The sequence below is a fragment of the Mustela putorius genome, unplaced genomic scaffold (assembly GCF_011764305.1).
Source record: "Mustela putorius furo isolate JIRA1106 unplaced genomic scaffold, ASM1176430v1.1 tig00000460_pilon_pilon_pilon, whole genome shotgun sequence".
NCBI lineage: Eukaryota > Metazoa > Chordata > Mammalia > Carnivora > Mustelidae > Mustela > Mustela putorius.
Window position 1 is genome coordinate 14,006,914 of NW_025421389.1, and position 14,670 is coordinate 14,021,583.

General features: G+C 37.9%; 1 protein-coding gene across 9 annotated transcripts in view; it reads right to left on the reverse strand.

Annotated features, from left to right (window-relative positions):
- The window catches only part of FAM118B (family with sequence similarity 118 member B), a 49,905-nt gene that overhangs the window by 21,639 nt on the left and 13,596 nt on the right, over nucleotides 1–14,670 (reverse strand). For 2 of the 9 annotated variants that reach the window (XM_013055020.2, XM_045080370.1), the window contains 3 exons: nucleotides 10,357–10,422; nucleotides 8,221–8,263; nucleotides 4,828–4,920 (listed from right to left, as the gene is read on the reverse strand). In XM_013055020.2, the coding sequence (XP_012910474.1) occupies nucleotides 4,828–4,913 (86 nt within the window). In that variant the 5' untranslated portion in view covers nucleotides 4,914–4,920; nucleotides 8,221–8,263; nucleotides 10,357–10,422. Of the gene's footprint in view, nucleotides 1–4,827; nucleotides 4,921–5,402; nucleotides 5,498–8,220; nucleotides 8,264–10,263; nucleotides 10,284–10,356; nucleotides 10,423–14,670 lie in introns of those variants that run through there. The other 7 variants (XM_004750205.3, XM_004750203.3, XM_045080368.1 and 4 more) reach the window with 4 other exon arrangements.

Below are 14,670 nucleotides of genomic sequence, written 5' to 3' on the forward strand. Positions count from 1 at the left end.
CAACCAAACGAAGAGGATTGGGAATGTCCAACAGATAGGAGGCACATGGAAAGGCTGTTGAAAATCATGGTTTTCAGCTATTACTTTCATAGTTGCAAAGAGGATATAACAATTTCTGATACCTCTCCTGAGTATCTTAAGCAAAAAGACCAGAATATTGTGCCAGGGCTTGCTGAAAAACCTATTTCAGGAATCCTAAGAGGCAATCTTAAAAACAATTTTCTCCCTCATAGTTCTTTCAATCTAAGAAAACCCACTAACAGTAGGAAAAGATCCAATTAAATTACAGCCCAGCTGAGTTCTACTAACTAAATTATATTTTAAACCAACATTAAATTTCAAAAAACATGGATTCCAGAGAGAAAAGAAATCCATACAAATTAAATTCCTATTGTTGAGAGATATAAAACAAGAGATGAAAGAAAGCCAAAGTTAAGCTCAATTTTGTAAACACTAGTATGATAAAATTGAGCATGACTAAAACTGAGAATGAGACCATCAAGTATGGGAACACATTTCACTTCCATTTTGTTCTAGATTTCTACCTGCAAGGCAAAAAGGAAAAAAAAAGAGGAAGAAAAAAAAAGTAGCTAACAGAATTCTGAAAACACGGGAGCTTCACGTTACCTAAATAAACAAAGCTATAACTATTCAATAGATACGACAAGAAGTAGAAAACATTACTTTCTTACCACGACAAGCACGGAGTTCTGTCTTGAAGAGAAGTACAGACACAAGTTTTGTGTTTTGGTTCTCCATACCCCACTCCACCCCACTCCCCACACTTCAGTCTGGAAACTACATTAAAATATGTTTGAAATATATTTACTCACTTTAATTTTTGCTGATGGCAGGTGTTTTCCAAGGAACTGCCTTTCTCAATTTTTTGTCAAAATAAAAGAAAAAGGATTTGCATTTTGTCGTAACATAAGAAATGGTACTTTAAGTCTTGGGAAACCTGTTTGGGGAAACAAACCTTGCAACTGCCTTCCCTATTTCCAACTCCAGCACTTGGTCATTCAACAAATATGAAAAACTTACCAAGTACCAGATACTATGGTAGGTACTAGTGATGTTTCTTTCTTTCTTTTTTTTTTTTTTAAGATCTTATTTATTTATTTGTCAGAGAGAGAGAGAGCGAGCGCACCCACAAGCAGGCAGAGTGATAAGCAGGGTCCCTGCTGAGCAAGGAGCCTGGTGCGGGACTCGTTCCCAGGACCCTGGGATCATGATCTGAGCCGAAGGCAGCAGCTTAACCAACTGAGCCACCCAGGCGTCCCATTAGTAATGTTTCTATGAATAAAATGAAGTCCTTAATCTCAAAAGTTTAGTCTACTGGAAAAGACTGATAATAGATATCAGAAGCAAATGACGAAAGTAAGTTTCAGTTCAAGGCAATCAAGATATGGAAAATATACAAATATATACTCACAGAAAATTTCTAGAGGGATTCACAAGAACTATAAATAGTGGTTAACTCTGGGGATTGGGGAAAATAAGGATTTTTACTTTTCACTTGATTGTGCTGTATTATTTGAATTTTTTTTTACCTCTTCCATTATAGGTTTAGGGTGTAATCTGCCTAATTTAAAATTTCTAGTTAAAAAGGAAAAAACCAGCAGTTGTGTTTCATTTCTGATTCTTCCTAAAACCACTAAGTAACTACGTTTTTTTAGAAGGCATAAATTCATAAAACTCAAAACAGGGAAAGATGAGAGCAGATAACACAGGCCAACAAAATTTTAGGAATTGTACAGTGAGAGATGATTCCCTCTATAGAATTTTGGGAGCGTTCAAATAAATCTGAAGGTAGAGGGGCAGGTGGGGCCAAAACAGAGAATTCGTAGCAAGGCCATATTAGAAGCAGTTAGAACTCTATGACTAGAGGCCTGCTTTCTAGAGAGGCTATACCAGAGGGTTCTGTATCTGAGAACACTGTACACAGCTTGGGAAAGGGAATTAAGTAAAAGTCAATATATGAAATATAAGACTCCCCTGCATCCTTCTCCCAGAGGAAGACTCTCAGACAATGGCAGTCAACCTTATACCTGCACCCCATGCCCCATCCAGGCATCCTTTTTTGGGGAAAAAGGCCAGCATGAGAGAAAAGACCCACACATTCTGATAGGTTGGGATTCCTCAGTTACAGAACCTGGCCCATGGTTGACACTCACAGTGAAGCCCATCAGTGACCAAGTCCCTTAAGCACACATAGATTCTCAAACTGGCTTTTTAGTGTCTTCTCTTAAATGTGAGCAGACAAAGAAAGGTCACCTTACATTTGAACAAAGCCCCCAATGTGAGAGGTATATCTAAACAAACTAGCAGATAGAAAGGAATCTGCTGGGGGCACCTGGGTGGCTCAGTCTCAGTTAAGCAGCTGCCTTTGGCTCAGGTCATGATCCAGAGTCCTGGGATGGAGCCCAGCATCAGGCTCCTCACTCAGCGGGAAGTCTGCTTCTCCCTCTCCCACTCCCCCTGCTTGTGTTCCCTCTCTTGTGTGTCTCTCTTCATCAATAAAGGAATAAAGTCTTAACAAAAAAAAAAAAAAAAGAAAAGAATCTGTAGGAAAGAAGCGACAATACAGGAAAGAGAAGAAAATTGGAAAAGAAAACAGTATTTCATATAGATTTATAAACAAAGGCATATTTGAAAAATGAACAAAATACTATAAAAAAGGGGTGGGCAAACAAATAGATTTCTTGGAAATTAAGAATGTCATGAATAAAAAATTTGTAACACTGGAAGAAAAGAGGAAATCTCTGAGAAGGTATAATGATAAAAAAAAGCAACAGAAAACTAGAGTCTTGGGGCACCTGGGTGTCTCAGTCAGTTGTGTCCAACTTGATTTTGGCTCAGGTCATGATCTCAAGGGCTGTGTTGTTGGGCTCTGTGTTGGGCATGGAGTCTGCTTAAGATTCTCGCTCTCTCAGGACGCCTGGGTGGCTCAGTCGGGTAAGGTCTGTCTTCGGCTCAGGTTATGATCCCAGGGTCCTGGGATCGAGTCCCACATTGGGCTCTCTGCTCCTCGGGGAGCCGGTTTCTTTCTCTCTCTGCCTGCCACTCCCCCTATCTCCCTCTCTGTGTCAAATAAATAAAATCGTTAAAAAAAGAAAAAAAGAAGATTCTCTCTCGCCCCCACTCCAAGCTCACATACACTTTTTTTTCTCTCTTAAAAAAAGAAAAAAAAATAAAGAAAAAAGAAAATTACAGAGTCTTATTGCAAAAGGTCCAACATCCAAATAGAGTTTGTAGAGTTCTACTACAAAGGCACAATACAGAAAAAACTGTGAAGGGAATTATCAAATAAGAAAAAAGTTTTCCTAAGTGAATCATCAGTAGCCAACTTAGAAAGGGCCACCTGATATCTAGACTCATATGAAGGTATCTCACTGTGAAATTTCAGGTTGTTGAGAATAAAATAACTATTCTGTCTCCAATGAGAAAAGAAGAGGTCCTGTAACACAAAGGACTGGGAATCAGCAAAGACTCATTATTTTGGCAGGAATACACAGCTGCTGGCAGAGGATGAGTAATAATTTCATAATTCTAAGGAAAATGATTTCCTATCTAAAATTCAACACTCAGCCAAATCATCAAATAAATGGACAAATATAATAAGGACATCTTCAAATGTCTCCTAAAACTCTTCTCCTGTGAATCCTTACTAAGAGTGCATGATGAGAGTATTTTTCAGGAAAATGAAGGACCACACACCAAAAAAGGGCAAGACAATATCCAGGAAAGAGAGGATCCAAAACAGGAGAGATGTAAAAGGAATTCTGGGGGTCACGGGAAAGGAAAACGGCAAACCATCAGCAATGCAGCAGGTCTGGAGAATGATAGTCCAGAGCGGAGGCCAGTCCGGAAGGAAAACGGAAGGGAAAAAATCCATGAAACAATGTAAACTAGTAAATTACTGATGAGTGTCAGCATACCTAAAAGATTTTTTTTTCTGTCACAGAGTGTGAAGATAAGCTGATAGATACATAAAAAACAAAGCAAACAAAAAAAACAGAGAGAGATCGAGAAAGAGAGAATAACTTGGTGGAAAAAATGAACAAGAAAGTATAATCAAACTACTGTTAGGCTCAGCTATGAACACTATTAATACAGTCATATATGTAACTATTAGAAAACTGATGGCATGCCTGGGTGGCTCAGTGGGTTAAAGCGTCTGCCTTCGGCTCAGGTCATGATCCCAGGGTCCTGGGATAGAGCCCCATATTGGGCTCTTTGCTCAGCAGGGAGCCTGCTTCCTCCTCTCTCTCTGCCTGCCTCTCTGCCTACTTGTAATCTCTTGTCTGTCAAATAAATAAATAAAATCTTAAAAAAAAAAAAAAAAAAAGGAAAAGAAAACTGACAACCAAACATTGTAATATAAAACCCCAGGGAAATGTGGAAAGAGTGTTTCATGTGTGTGTAGGGTGGGGGCAACACGTGTGGAGAGGCTCCAGGAAAGTAAGCCTAATCCTCATCTTCATTAGTTGGAAAATAGATAAAACCAAAAACTAAAAAATAGCAGTAAATAGACAGCATTTAAAAATATGGATCCAATTATTAGAGGAAACAGATAGAAAAGCTGAAAGTGATTATCTCTGGAAAGGGACAATGCATTATGAGCCTGGAGTACTGACTTGGAAATTATGTACATTTATGACCTTTTTAAAAATAAAAGTTAAAGCCAAAATAAAAATGATTTTTATATGAAGGTCAATATTAATTTGTGAAAACAACTGGGTTTTGGGCAAGTCTGTTTGTTATTTTTAGTCATCTACCATTAATGGCAATTTACTAAATGTTCCTCGATTCCCTTCCCTTGTTTACCTGGGCTTTTTGGTGGGGGGTGCGCCATCACTGAAGAATCCAAGAATCTTGTCTATATCAGAGGCCTGGCTCCCTGTAGAAGCCATCCAGTTTCTAAAATAGATTAAACACCACAGACCACAATTAGATCTGTAATATATACCATTTAAAATAGCACACATGTTAAACAGTTTTAATGATATGTATACCCTAAAGGTGTTCTAGAGGTAGTCCCTGCTCTACAGAGATTCATTAATTAATGAGCATCTCTAACTTAAAGAATTAAATTCATCTGAAAGAAATTAACCTTGAAATTATGACTTTGGTACTCCATACTGTCATCTTGCTTCTGTTCCTAAAGGCTTCCCCCAACCCCTTCTTCCCAAAACAAAACAAAAATCGATGTCAATTCATACCAATTATTGGGCATGACTTTGTGGAGCCCAATAAATACCTGCTATTCTCCCCTGAGACTGGCTTGGGAAGACATAGGGAATAAAAACAATCCATGGATAAGTGCGCTAATAGACCCCAATTATCCATTTACTATCAACTAAAGAAATAACCGAGTCAAGAATAGAACAATCAATACTAACTTGCTGATTGTTAGACACTCCTTATTGCTGAACAACTATGTCCTCACAGGCAGTGAGGCATATCTCCCTAGTTGAACACACTGGACTCTGAGACTCTGTGATAAACGGGAAAGGTATTATCAAAGATGCATGAAGAAGGACCAATTATGTTCAGATGATGGGATAACTAGCAAAAGTAAGAGAATTACCATGGATTAGAGTGAAAATTATAATGAGAAGTTTTAACCACACAAAATTTTAGTAAATTTGCTAAATCTAAGGACCATTAATTCTAAAACAGCAAGATTTTAAACAGTGTGCACATACACATCCAAAAAAAGATAATACAGGAGTACCAGAGTTGTGGATGTTTTATTACTGTTTTATTGTCAATGTTTAGAAATAACCCAGGGGCATCTGGGTGGCTCAGTGAGTTAAGCATCTGACTGCTTCAGCTCAGGTTGTGAGCTCAGGGTCTTGATTTCACAGGTCACGTAATCGAGTCCTGTGTCGGGCTCTACGATGAACAAGGGGTCTGCTTGAGGATTCTCTCCCCTTGCCCCTCACCCCATGCACCTCTTCTCTCTAAATAAATAAATCTTTAGAAAAAAGTGAATTACTACTAATTATTTCAAGTTTACTATTTTATAGAAAGCTTTTTCTTTATGTAAACATTTTCTAAAGTTTGCTGAATTAATTTTTCTGGTAAATAGATGGCTCACTTCCTCACCCCATATTGTTTCACACATAATGGAATTCTTTGGTATCATAATCATTAGGAATATAGGAATCTCAAAATCATAAAGTGAGTTAGGAAGTAGGCCATTGTTCTAGAAACATCTTTGATTCTGTTGGAGAGAAAACTGGGTCTCAGAGAAGACGTGTAACCAGTAAGTTTTACCTTCATAATCACTGGAAATGTCTGTTAAATGTACGTGTTCTTAAAAAATAAGGTCTATTAATTAGCTTAAAAGACAGTATATATTTTCAGGCTCTAAACTCAAATTGCTGAACTAGAATCTCCAGAATCTTCAGGAAATTCTTATGATGAGGCAAAAAGGAGACATCCAAATAAAATGCAGTGATTTTTCTACAACCCAGCTAACTCTGTTAAATGTGGGACATTTAACACAGCAGGCATACCATCTGTATATATTACAGTCAATACCATCCCAGTTTGCTAAGAGTTAATCACCAATAAAATATTTCCATTAAGTTTTAGTTTATGGAAGTCATTTTCTACTCTCAAGTCCAGTCTGTGCTCCAGATTGGGGAAGCAGTATAGGAGAGCAGATACTTCTATGTTACGTGAGCTGACCCATTAGCTTGGGGATAGTTTTTAAAAATACACAATGAAAAGTGTGTATACTCATGCTCTTTCCTTAAATATGGTTCTAAAAGGCCATGTGAACAAATTAAACCCATGCAAAAAATACTCTGTATTAAGAAAGATTAAAGAAAAGTAAAAAGGGAAGTAACTTAATGTTATTAAGTTGTGAAGACAGACATCTTTAGATTTCAGTGCTCAGTTCAGCTACTAAACCAATTTCAGCCAACTGTTAGATAGTGTTTACCACATGCCAAACACTATTTACAAATATTAACTAATACAATCTCTATAAGCTTATGAAATACCATGATTACCCTATTTTAGGGATAAGAAAACTGAAGGACAGGAAGGCTGGATAGCATAATTCAAACCAAGGTGGTCTGTCCCCCAAGATCATGGTCTGAACCATTCTATTTATTACAACCTAAAAACACTCTCCAAGTAGTAGTATCTCACCTTTATGTTCATTTGTTTTTACTCTGCAGGCCAAAACTATGAAAAAAGAAAGATCCCACATTCCAGAAAGATTTACTCAAAATAATTCTGTGTAATGCTTGACAGCTGCTACGTGACCAGGCGCTCTGTTGATGGAATCATGGCACCCGGTTAAAATGAGAAGCTAAACGAAACTGCTTTTTCTGACGACAAGTGCTGTGTTTGTTACATATCCCCACTACCACTAATCTACCTAGACTGGTCCTATCATTCTCTCCTGGAAAATATGCTAGGCTACTTTTGCTGAATTCTAACAGATGATAAATTCTTGATGTTTACACCTGAATACTAAGCTTTCTTATTTTTTTTTTTCCTTTACAGAGTCAACTATTCTGAAGGTCTGCTCATTCTACATAATTTAAGAGAATTAAATATGGCCAACAGCTCCTAATAAGTTGTTTCCACAATGTTTTGAGTCCTCTTATTTAGGAACTGAATGAGAAGAAATTCACTATTGTCACATTATATTTCATCATATACACATCCTGCTTCGTAACACGGTAACATCTTTCCTTCAGGCTAAAGGATGCCTCATATACTACAATCTCACATATACATCCAGTGGCATCAAAGCATAAACCATATCTTATTTCTTCCAGAGTACTGTTTCAGAAAAGAAAGAAATCCATTTTAGTGTTTACCCTAAAAAACATGCAGTTACTTATAAAAAGCTTCCACACGGATTATGAAAATCTTATAAAGAATTCCTAACATGTATCAACTAGTTCACACATTAACTTCTTTATGTGATCACTATTTGAGCTTTTCATTTCAGTGGGACTTGCTATGTACAGCAGAGGTGGGAAAAGCTTTTCTGCCACAAGACAAAGGCGATTACCTGTGGCAGTGTCTTTGTTACTACAATTACTGCTAAAGCCACCAAAAAATCCTTCAAGACCAAGCAAGAGAGCTCAGCAAAATAAAAGTCAGATATTTGGTAAATGCTGAGAAAAGTAACAGCAACCTCATTAAATTTTGTAAGGCCCAAGTCTGCATGTAAGAAAGGACACTTACACTTTGAAACCTGTCAGCTTGTCAGGAAATAGAATGCTTCCATCTGGTGAATGAAAGGGAAAAATCAAGGCAAGTGTTTTGGGAAAAATCCATTAAGAAACAAGGAAAAGGAACAAGAAGAAAGGAGGTGGTTAGGAGACTGAAATTAAATTCATATAAACCAGCAGACTTGTGGATTTGAAAACATTAGCAAATCACAGTAGCTCTTGCTTTCCTAGCATCTTGTTGGTGCAATGATAGCAAAATTTGGCTCCTTTTCTAGTTCAAGAATCAGAGTAAGGTCTCTTCCTGTGCTTCCAGTGTGGGGTATTCAGCACAAACAACTGGCAGGCCAGAAGGAACTCAGAATATATCTTGGTTTATGGGTGGATGGAATAAACCAAAAGGAGAGAAAAGTTCTAATGATGACATTTTTGCCTAGAAATAAAAGATTTACAAATAACTAGCTTGGGGAAGTGGTACCTTTCTTGCCTTAAAAGATCAGTTGTATTTACAGCATGCTTTTCCCCATTCTATTTTAAAAATAAATAATTAAATAAAAGGGTGGTACTTGGGTGGCTTAGTCAGTTAAGGTCTGCCTTTGGCTCAGGTCATGATCCCAGGGTCCTGTGTGGGAACAAGCTCAGCATCCGGGCTCCCTGCTCAGCAGGGAGTCTCCTCCTCTCTCCCTTGGCCCCTCCGCCTGCTTGTGCTCTGTCTCTGCTCTTTCTCTCAAATAAAGAAATAAAATCTTTAAAAAGATAAAATAAAATCCAAAATGGTATCATAATGTACTTAACATGTTTTTAAAAAAATAAGACCGTGACTAGAATGAAGACTGGCTTATTTCTCTAGCATAAACACCTAAAAGGGTTAACTTCATTTTTTAAGGGAAAAAGATAGTCATCCTCCAACTTGGAAGAAACCAAATCCCTCTAGTTGTGGCTTTTGGACTAATTCCAACACATCTGGTTTTCAACAACTATGGGGGAGGGAGAGAGGAAGAGATATCCAGTGTAAAGTCCTACAAAAGTGTACTCAACCAGCTTGTTGACAATTAACAAATCAAATGTTTTACTCAGGTCATTGGTGAATTCAGTTCTATAATGTAGGCTGCACCCTTTCTTATCAGTGTATAAAACAAATTTTCCATTTTCTTCCTTCTAACACACATACAGACAGAACTGATATAGAGGAATTATATCTACATGCGCTAGGGCGGGATTCCTGTGTACCCCCTCTTGAAGCATTTCCTCTACCTCTGCTTAACTCAGTTTGCTCTTACTTCCGTATCTAAATTGTATGTGCCTGACAGCCTCTGTGTTCTGTCTGATAAGATCTGCATCACACTTACTTCCTGAAAATCTGTTGTAACTAGTCACTGATAAAATATCAGACTGATACTACCTACTCTTGATATTTTACCAGCAAAACACTGACCCATATAGGAGCAGTATATGAACGACCTCATTAGAAGAAGGTTTCTGAAAGACTTTAAAGAATAAGAGGTTTGCCCCAAATTCTTGAAAGTCTTTTTTAAAGATTTTATTTGTCAGAGAGAGAGAGAGAGAGAGAAAGATAGGCAGAGGCAGAGGCAGACTCCTCGCTGAGCAAGGACCCTGACGCAGGACTCAATCCCAAGACTTTGGGATCATGACCTGAGCCTAAGGCAGACAGATGCTCAACCAACTGAGCCACCCACGCACCCCTAGAAAATCTTTTTTTTTTTTTTAAATATTTTATTTATTTATTTAACAGAGGGGGAGAGAGAGATCACAAGTAGGCAGAGAGGCAGGCAGAGAGGGGGTGGGAAGCAGGTTCCCCGCTGAGCAGAGAGCCCCATGCGGGGTTCGATCCCAGGACCCTGAGACCATGACCTGAGCCGAAGGCAGAGGGTTAACCCATTGAGCCATCCAGGCGCCCCCCCCCTAGAAAATCTTTTAATTCAAGTCCTAAGATCAACCATGCTGATATTCCAGGAAAAAGAGCTCAGATGTTTCCATGTATATATTTCATGTTTTCATGGTATTTTCAATTATAAAACCAAAGTAACATATCACGTACTGGGAACAAAACTGTTTCAAGAAGGAACAGTAACACATCCAAATTAAAATTTCATTTGAATTAGAAGCTGGTGACTTAAGTTGATGATTTTACCGTGCAAAGAATGATAACTTCCTTGTCACTGCTCTCCCTCCTGTGAAGCTTCTGAGAAGGTATACCCTGAAAACAATGACACATGTTGCTAAGGAAGGAGACTTTTTAATAAAATATTTTCCATGTATCAAGTAGTACAATCACACAATTACATCACAAATGGCAAAGGGTACTCACTGAAAATGAAATTAAATAAATCTTCAAGGGAAGATGAATTTCAAAGATTTAATTTCAAATGAAATTAAATAAATCTTTATGTTCTAGGGAATCTCTAAAAACTAAATCCCTCCTCTGAAGACAGTGTGGGTTATGTATGGCAAATACTGTCAAGGGCTTCCTTTTCAGACCAAAAGATACCAAAAGACCACAATACTGCTGCATACAAACGCAGATTCATCCAAGTTTGGGCATCCCAGAAGATCTCATCATTACAGAGGATCTCTCTCTGAGTTAAAATCTGAACAGCTTTAAAGAAGGGAAGACTTTTCTGTAGCAACAAAAATAAAAATGTTTATTAAGAATTAAAAAAAAAAAAAAAAGAATATCCCACCTCACTTCCCCCCTTTTTACTTTCTTGAGGATTTCTGACTTCAAACAGTACTGAATTTGACAATTTAGAAAGAAGTTATATTTTGACAACATAAAGCTGGCAAATGTTATGATTAAAAACCCTAAGTTTACCTGAATGTTAACACTGATTAACTGAATTCATGGTCAGTCTGAGGTGGTTCACCTCTGAGGTCCCTACCACACTGGCCATGGAATCCAACCCCACTAAACAGCAAAACCAAGGACAGAATATAAGATACAAAGTAGATTTATTCTACAATTATTCTTAGAGTTAACTAAAAGGAAAATAACATGTTTTTCATTAAGATAAGCAAAGAGAAATCACTCAAGTCCAATTTATTCATTACTTTCAAGTTCATGTTCAAGTGCATAAACAGATAAAAAATAATTGAATAGATACCCATCTTAGGTTCTTAATTATGTTTAAAACTCAGTTATCAGAATACCATAAACTTGCTTTGAGTGTATTCAATTTCTTTTTTTAATAAAGATTTTATTTATTTATTTGAGAGAGTGAGAGAGCGTGCACACAAGCTGGGGGGTCGGGGCAGAAGGAGAGGAAAAAGCAGACTTTCCACTGAGCAGGGATCCTGATGCAGGGCTCGATCCCAGGACCCTGAGATCATGACCTGAGCTAAAGGCAGACGCTTAACCAACTGAGCCACCCAGGCGCACCCATATTAAATATCTTCTGATCTTGTCATATAATAGCTGTAATATCTACTAAATGTCAGGTTCTTAAATTTCCCACTTAGAAGGGTAATGGAGGCCTAGGTGGCTCAGTCAGTTAAGTGTCTGACTTTGGCTCAGGTAGTGATCTTCTGGTCCCAGGATCCACGTTGGCTCCACGTCGGCTCCATGTCGGCTCTGTGTGGAGCCCAGAGCTCCACGTGGGGCTCTGCACTCCACACAGAGTCTGCTTGGGATTCTCTCTCCCTTCCTCTCCCTCTGCACTTCCCAACAGCACACACACTCTAACAAATAAATAAATCTTAAAAAAAAAAAAAAAAAAAAAAAGAATGGCAATGGAACTTAAAAAATGTGGTTTTAGAGGCTTAAAAACTGTGGCAGTCTTTTCCCTTAAAAAAAAAAAAAAAAGAAGAGGGTAGACTACTAAATTTTGGGGTGATTCATATGCAATCCTATCTGGAGGAAGAAGAGAAAAAGCCCTGCAAAATTTTTTAAAACCGCTTCTAACTGGCAGTTCTATGAATACATACCATTTCCCTTTTTTTCAGCGAGAAGAAAGTATAGCTGATCCTTGAACAACGTGGGAGTTAGGGGCACAATCCCCTTCATGAAGTTGAAAATTCACATATAACTTTTGACTCCCCAAACCACTGTTGACATAAGCCTTACTAGTAACATAAACAGTTACTTAACACATATTTTCTATGTTAAATGTATTATATACTATATTCTTATAACAAAATAAGCAAGAGAAAATAAAATGTTAAGAAAATCACAAGGAAGAGAAAATACATTTACAGTGGTATACTGTATCAAAAACAAATCTGCAGGGGCGACTGGGTGGCTCAGTGGGTTAAAGCCTCTGCCTTTGGCTCGGGTCATGATCCCAGGTTCCTAGGATCCAGCTCTCTGCTCAGTGGGGAGCCTGCTTCCCCCCGCCCCCCCCCCCCGCTCTGTTTCTGCCTGCCTCTCTGCCTACTTGTGATCTCTGTCTGTCAAATAAATAAATAAAATTAAAACAAAAACAAAAAACAAATCTGCATATGAGAAAACCATTCCATTTACAAATTGCACCAAAAATTAAAATACCTAGGAATAAACTTAACCGAAGAGATGAAAGACTTGTACTCTGAAAATTATTTAACGCTGATGAAAGGATTTCAAGATGATGCAAAAAAATGGAAAGACATTCCGTGCTCAAGTTGGATGAATAAATATTGTTAAAATGTCTACACTACCCACAGCAATCTAAAGATTTATTGCAATCCCTACCAAAATACCAAAGGCAATTTTCACAGAACTAGGATAACCAATCCTGAAATCTGTATGGAACCACAAAGACTCAAATTAGCCAAAGCAATCTTGAAAAAGAAAAAACAAAATAGGAGATACCACAACCCTAGATTTCACATTATGTTACAAAGCAGTAATAATTAAATCAGTATGGTACTGGCACAAATACAGACACATAGATCAATGGAATAGAACAGAAAACCCCCAAATAAACCCACAATTATAAGGTCAATTAATCTTTGACAAAGGAAAAATGAATATACAATGGGAAAATGTCTGTTCAATAAACAGTGTTGGAAAAACTGGACATCCACATGCAAAATAGCGAAAGTGGACTGCTTTCTTTCACCACACACAAAAATAAACTCAAAATTGATTAAAGACATATATGTGAGATCTGAAACTATAAAAATCCTAGAAGAGAACACAGGAAGTAATCTCTCGGACACTGGCTGTAACATTTTTCTAGATATGTCTCTTGAGGCAAGGGAAACGAAAGCAAAAATAAATATTGGGACTACATGAGCATAAAAAGTTTCTTCACAAGAAAGGAAACAACCAACAAACCTGAAATGCAACCTACTGAATGGGAGAAGATATTTGCAAATGACAAGTCCAAAAAGGATTAGAACCCACAATATATAAAGAACTGCTACACCTCAACACCCAAAAAACAATCCAATTAAAAATAGGCAGAAGACATGAACAGACATTTCTCCAAAGACATACAGAGAGCCAAAGACACACTGAAGATGTTCAGCGTCACTCATCATCAGGAAAATGTAAATCAAAACTACAATGAGATAATCACTTCACACCTGTCAGAATGGCTAAACTCAAAAACACGAATCACAAGTGTTGGCAAGGATGTGGAGAAGAAGGAACCCTCTTGCACTGTTGGTTGGAATGCAAACTGCTGCAGCCACTGTGGAAAACAGTATGGAGGTTCCTCAAAAAATTAAAAATAGAACTACCCTACAATCCAGTAATCGCAGTACTGGATATTTATCCAAAAACACGAATTCAAAGGGATACATGCACCACTATGTTTACTGCAGCATTATTTACACCAGCCAAACAATGAAAGCAGCCCAAATGTCTATCAATAATGGAACTGATGAAGAAGAAACGGTATATATATAAAATGGAATATTACTCAATCATATAGAATCAAATCTTGCCATTTGCAACAACATGGACAGAGCTAGAGAATATAATGCTACGCAAGATAAGGCAGTAAAAGAAAGGCAAATAGCGTAAGATCTCACTCACGTGAAATTTAAAAACAAAACGGGGTGCCTGGGTGGCTAAGTGGTTTAAAGCCTTTGCCTTTGGCTCAGGTCATGATCCCAGGGTCCTGGGATCGAGCCCCGCATTGGGCTCTCTGCTTAGTGGGGAGCCTGCTTCCTCCTCTCTCTCTCTCTCTGCCTATCTGCCTACTTGTGATCTCTGTCAAATAAATAAATAAGTAAAATATTAAAAAAAAAAAAAAGCAAAGGGGGAAAAAAAGAGACAAACCAAGAAGCAGACTTCTTTTTTTTTTTTAAGGAGGCTCCACATCCAGCGTGGAGTCCAACTCTGGGCTTGAACTCACATCCCTGAGATCAAGACCTGAGCTGAGATCAAGAGTCTGATGCTTAACCAACTGAATCAACCAGGCACCCCAACAGACTCTTAACTATAGAGAAACAACTGATGGTACCCAGATGAGAGGAGGGGAGGAGGGAAGAGTAAAATTGGGAATAAGGATTAAAGAGTACA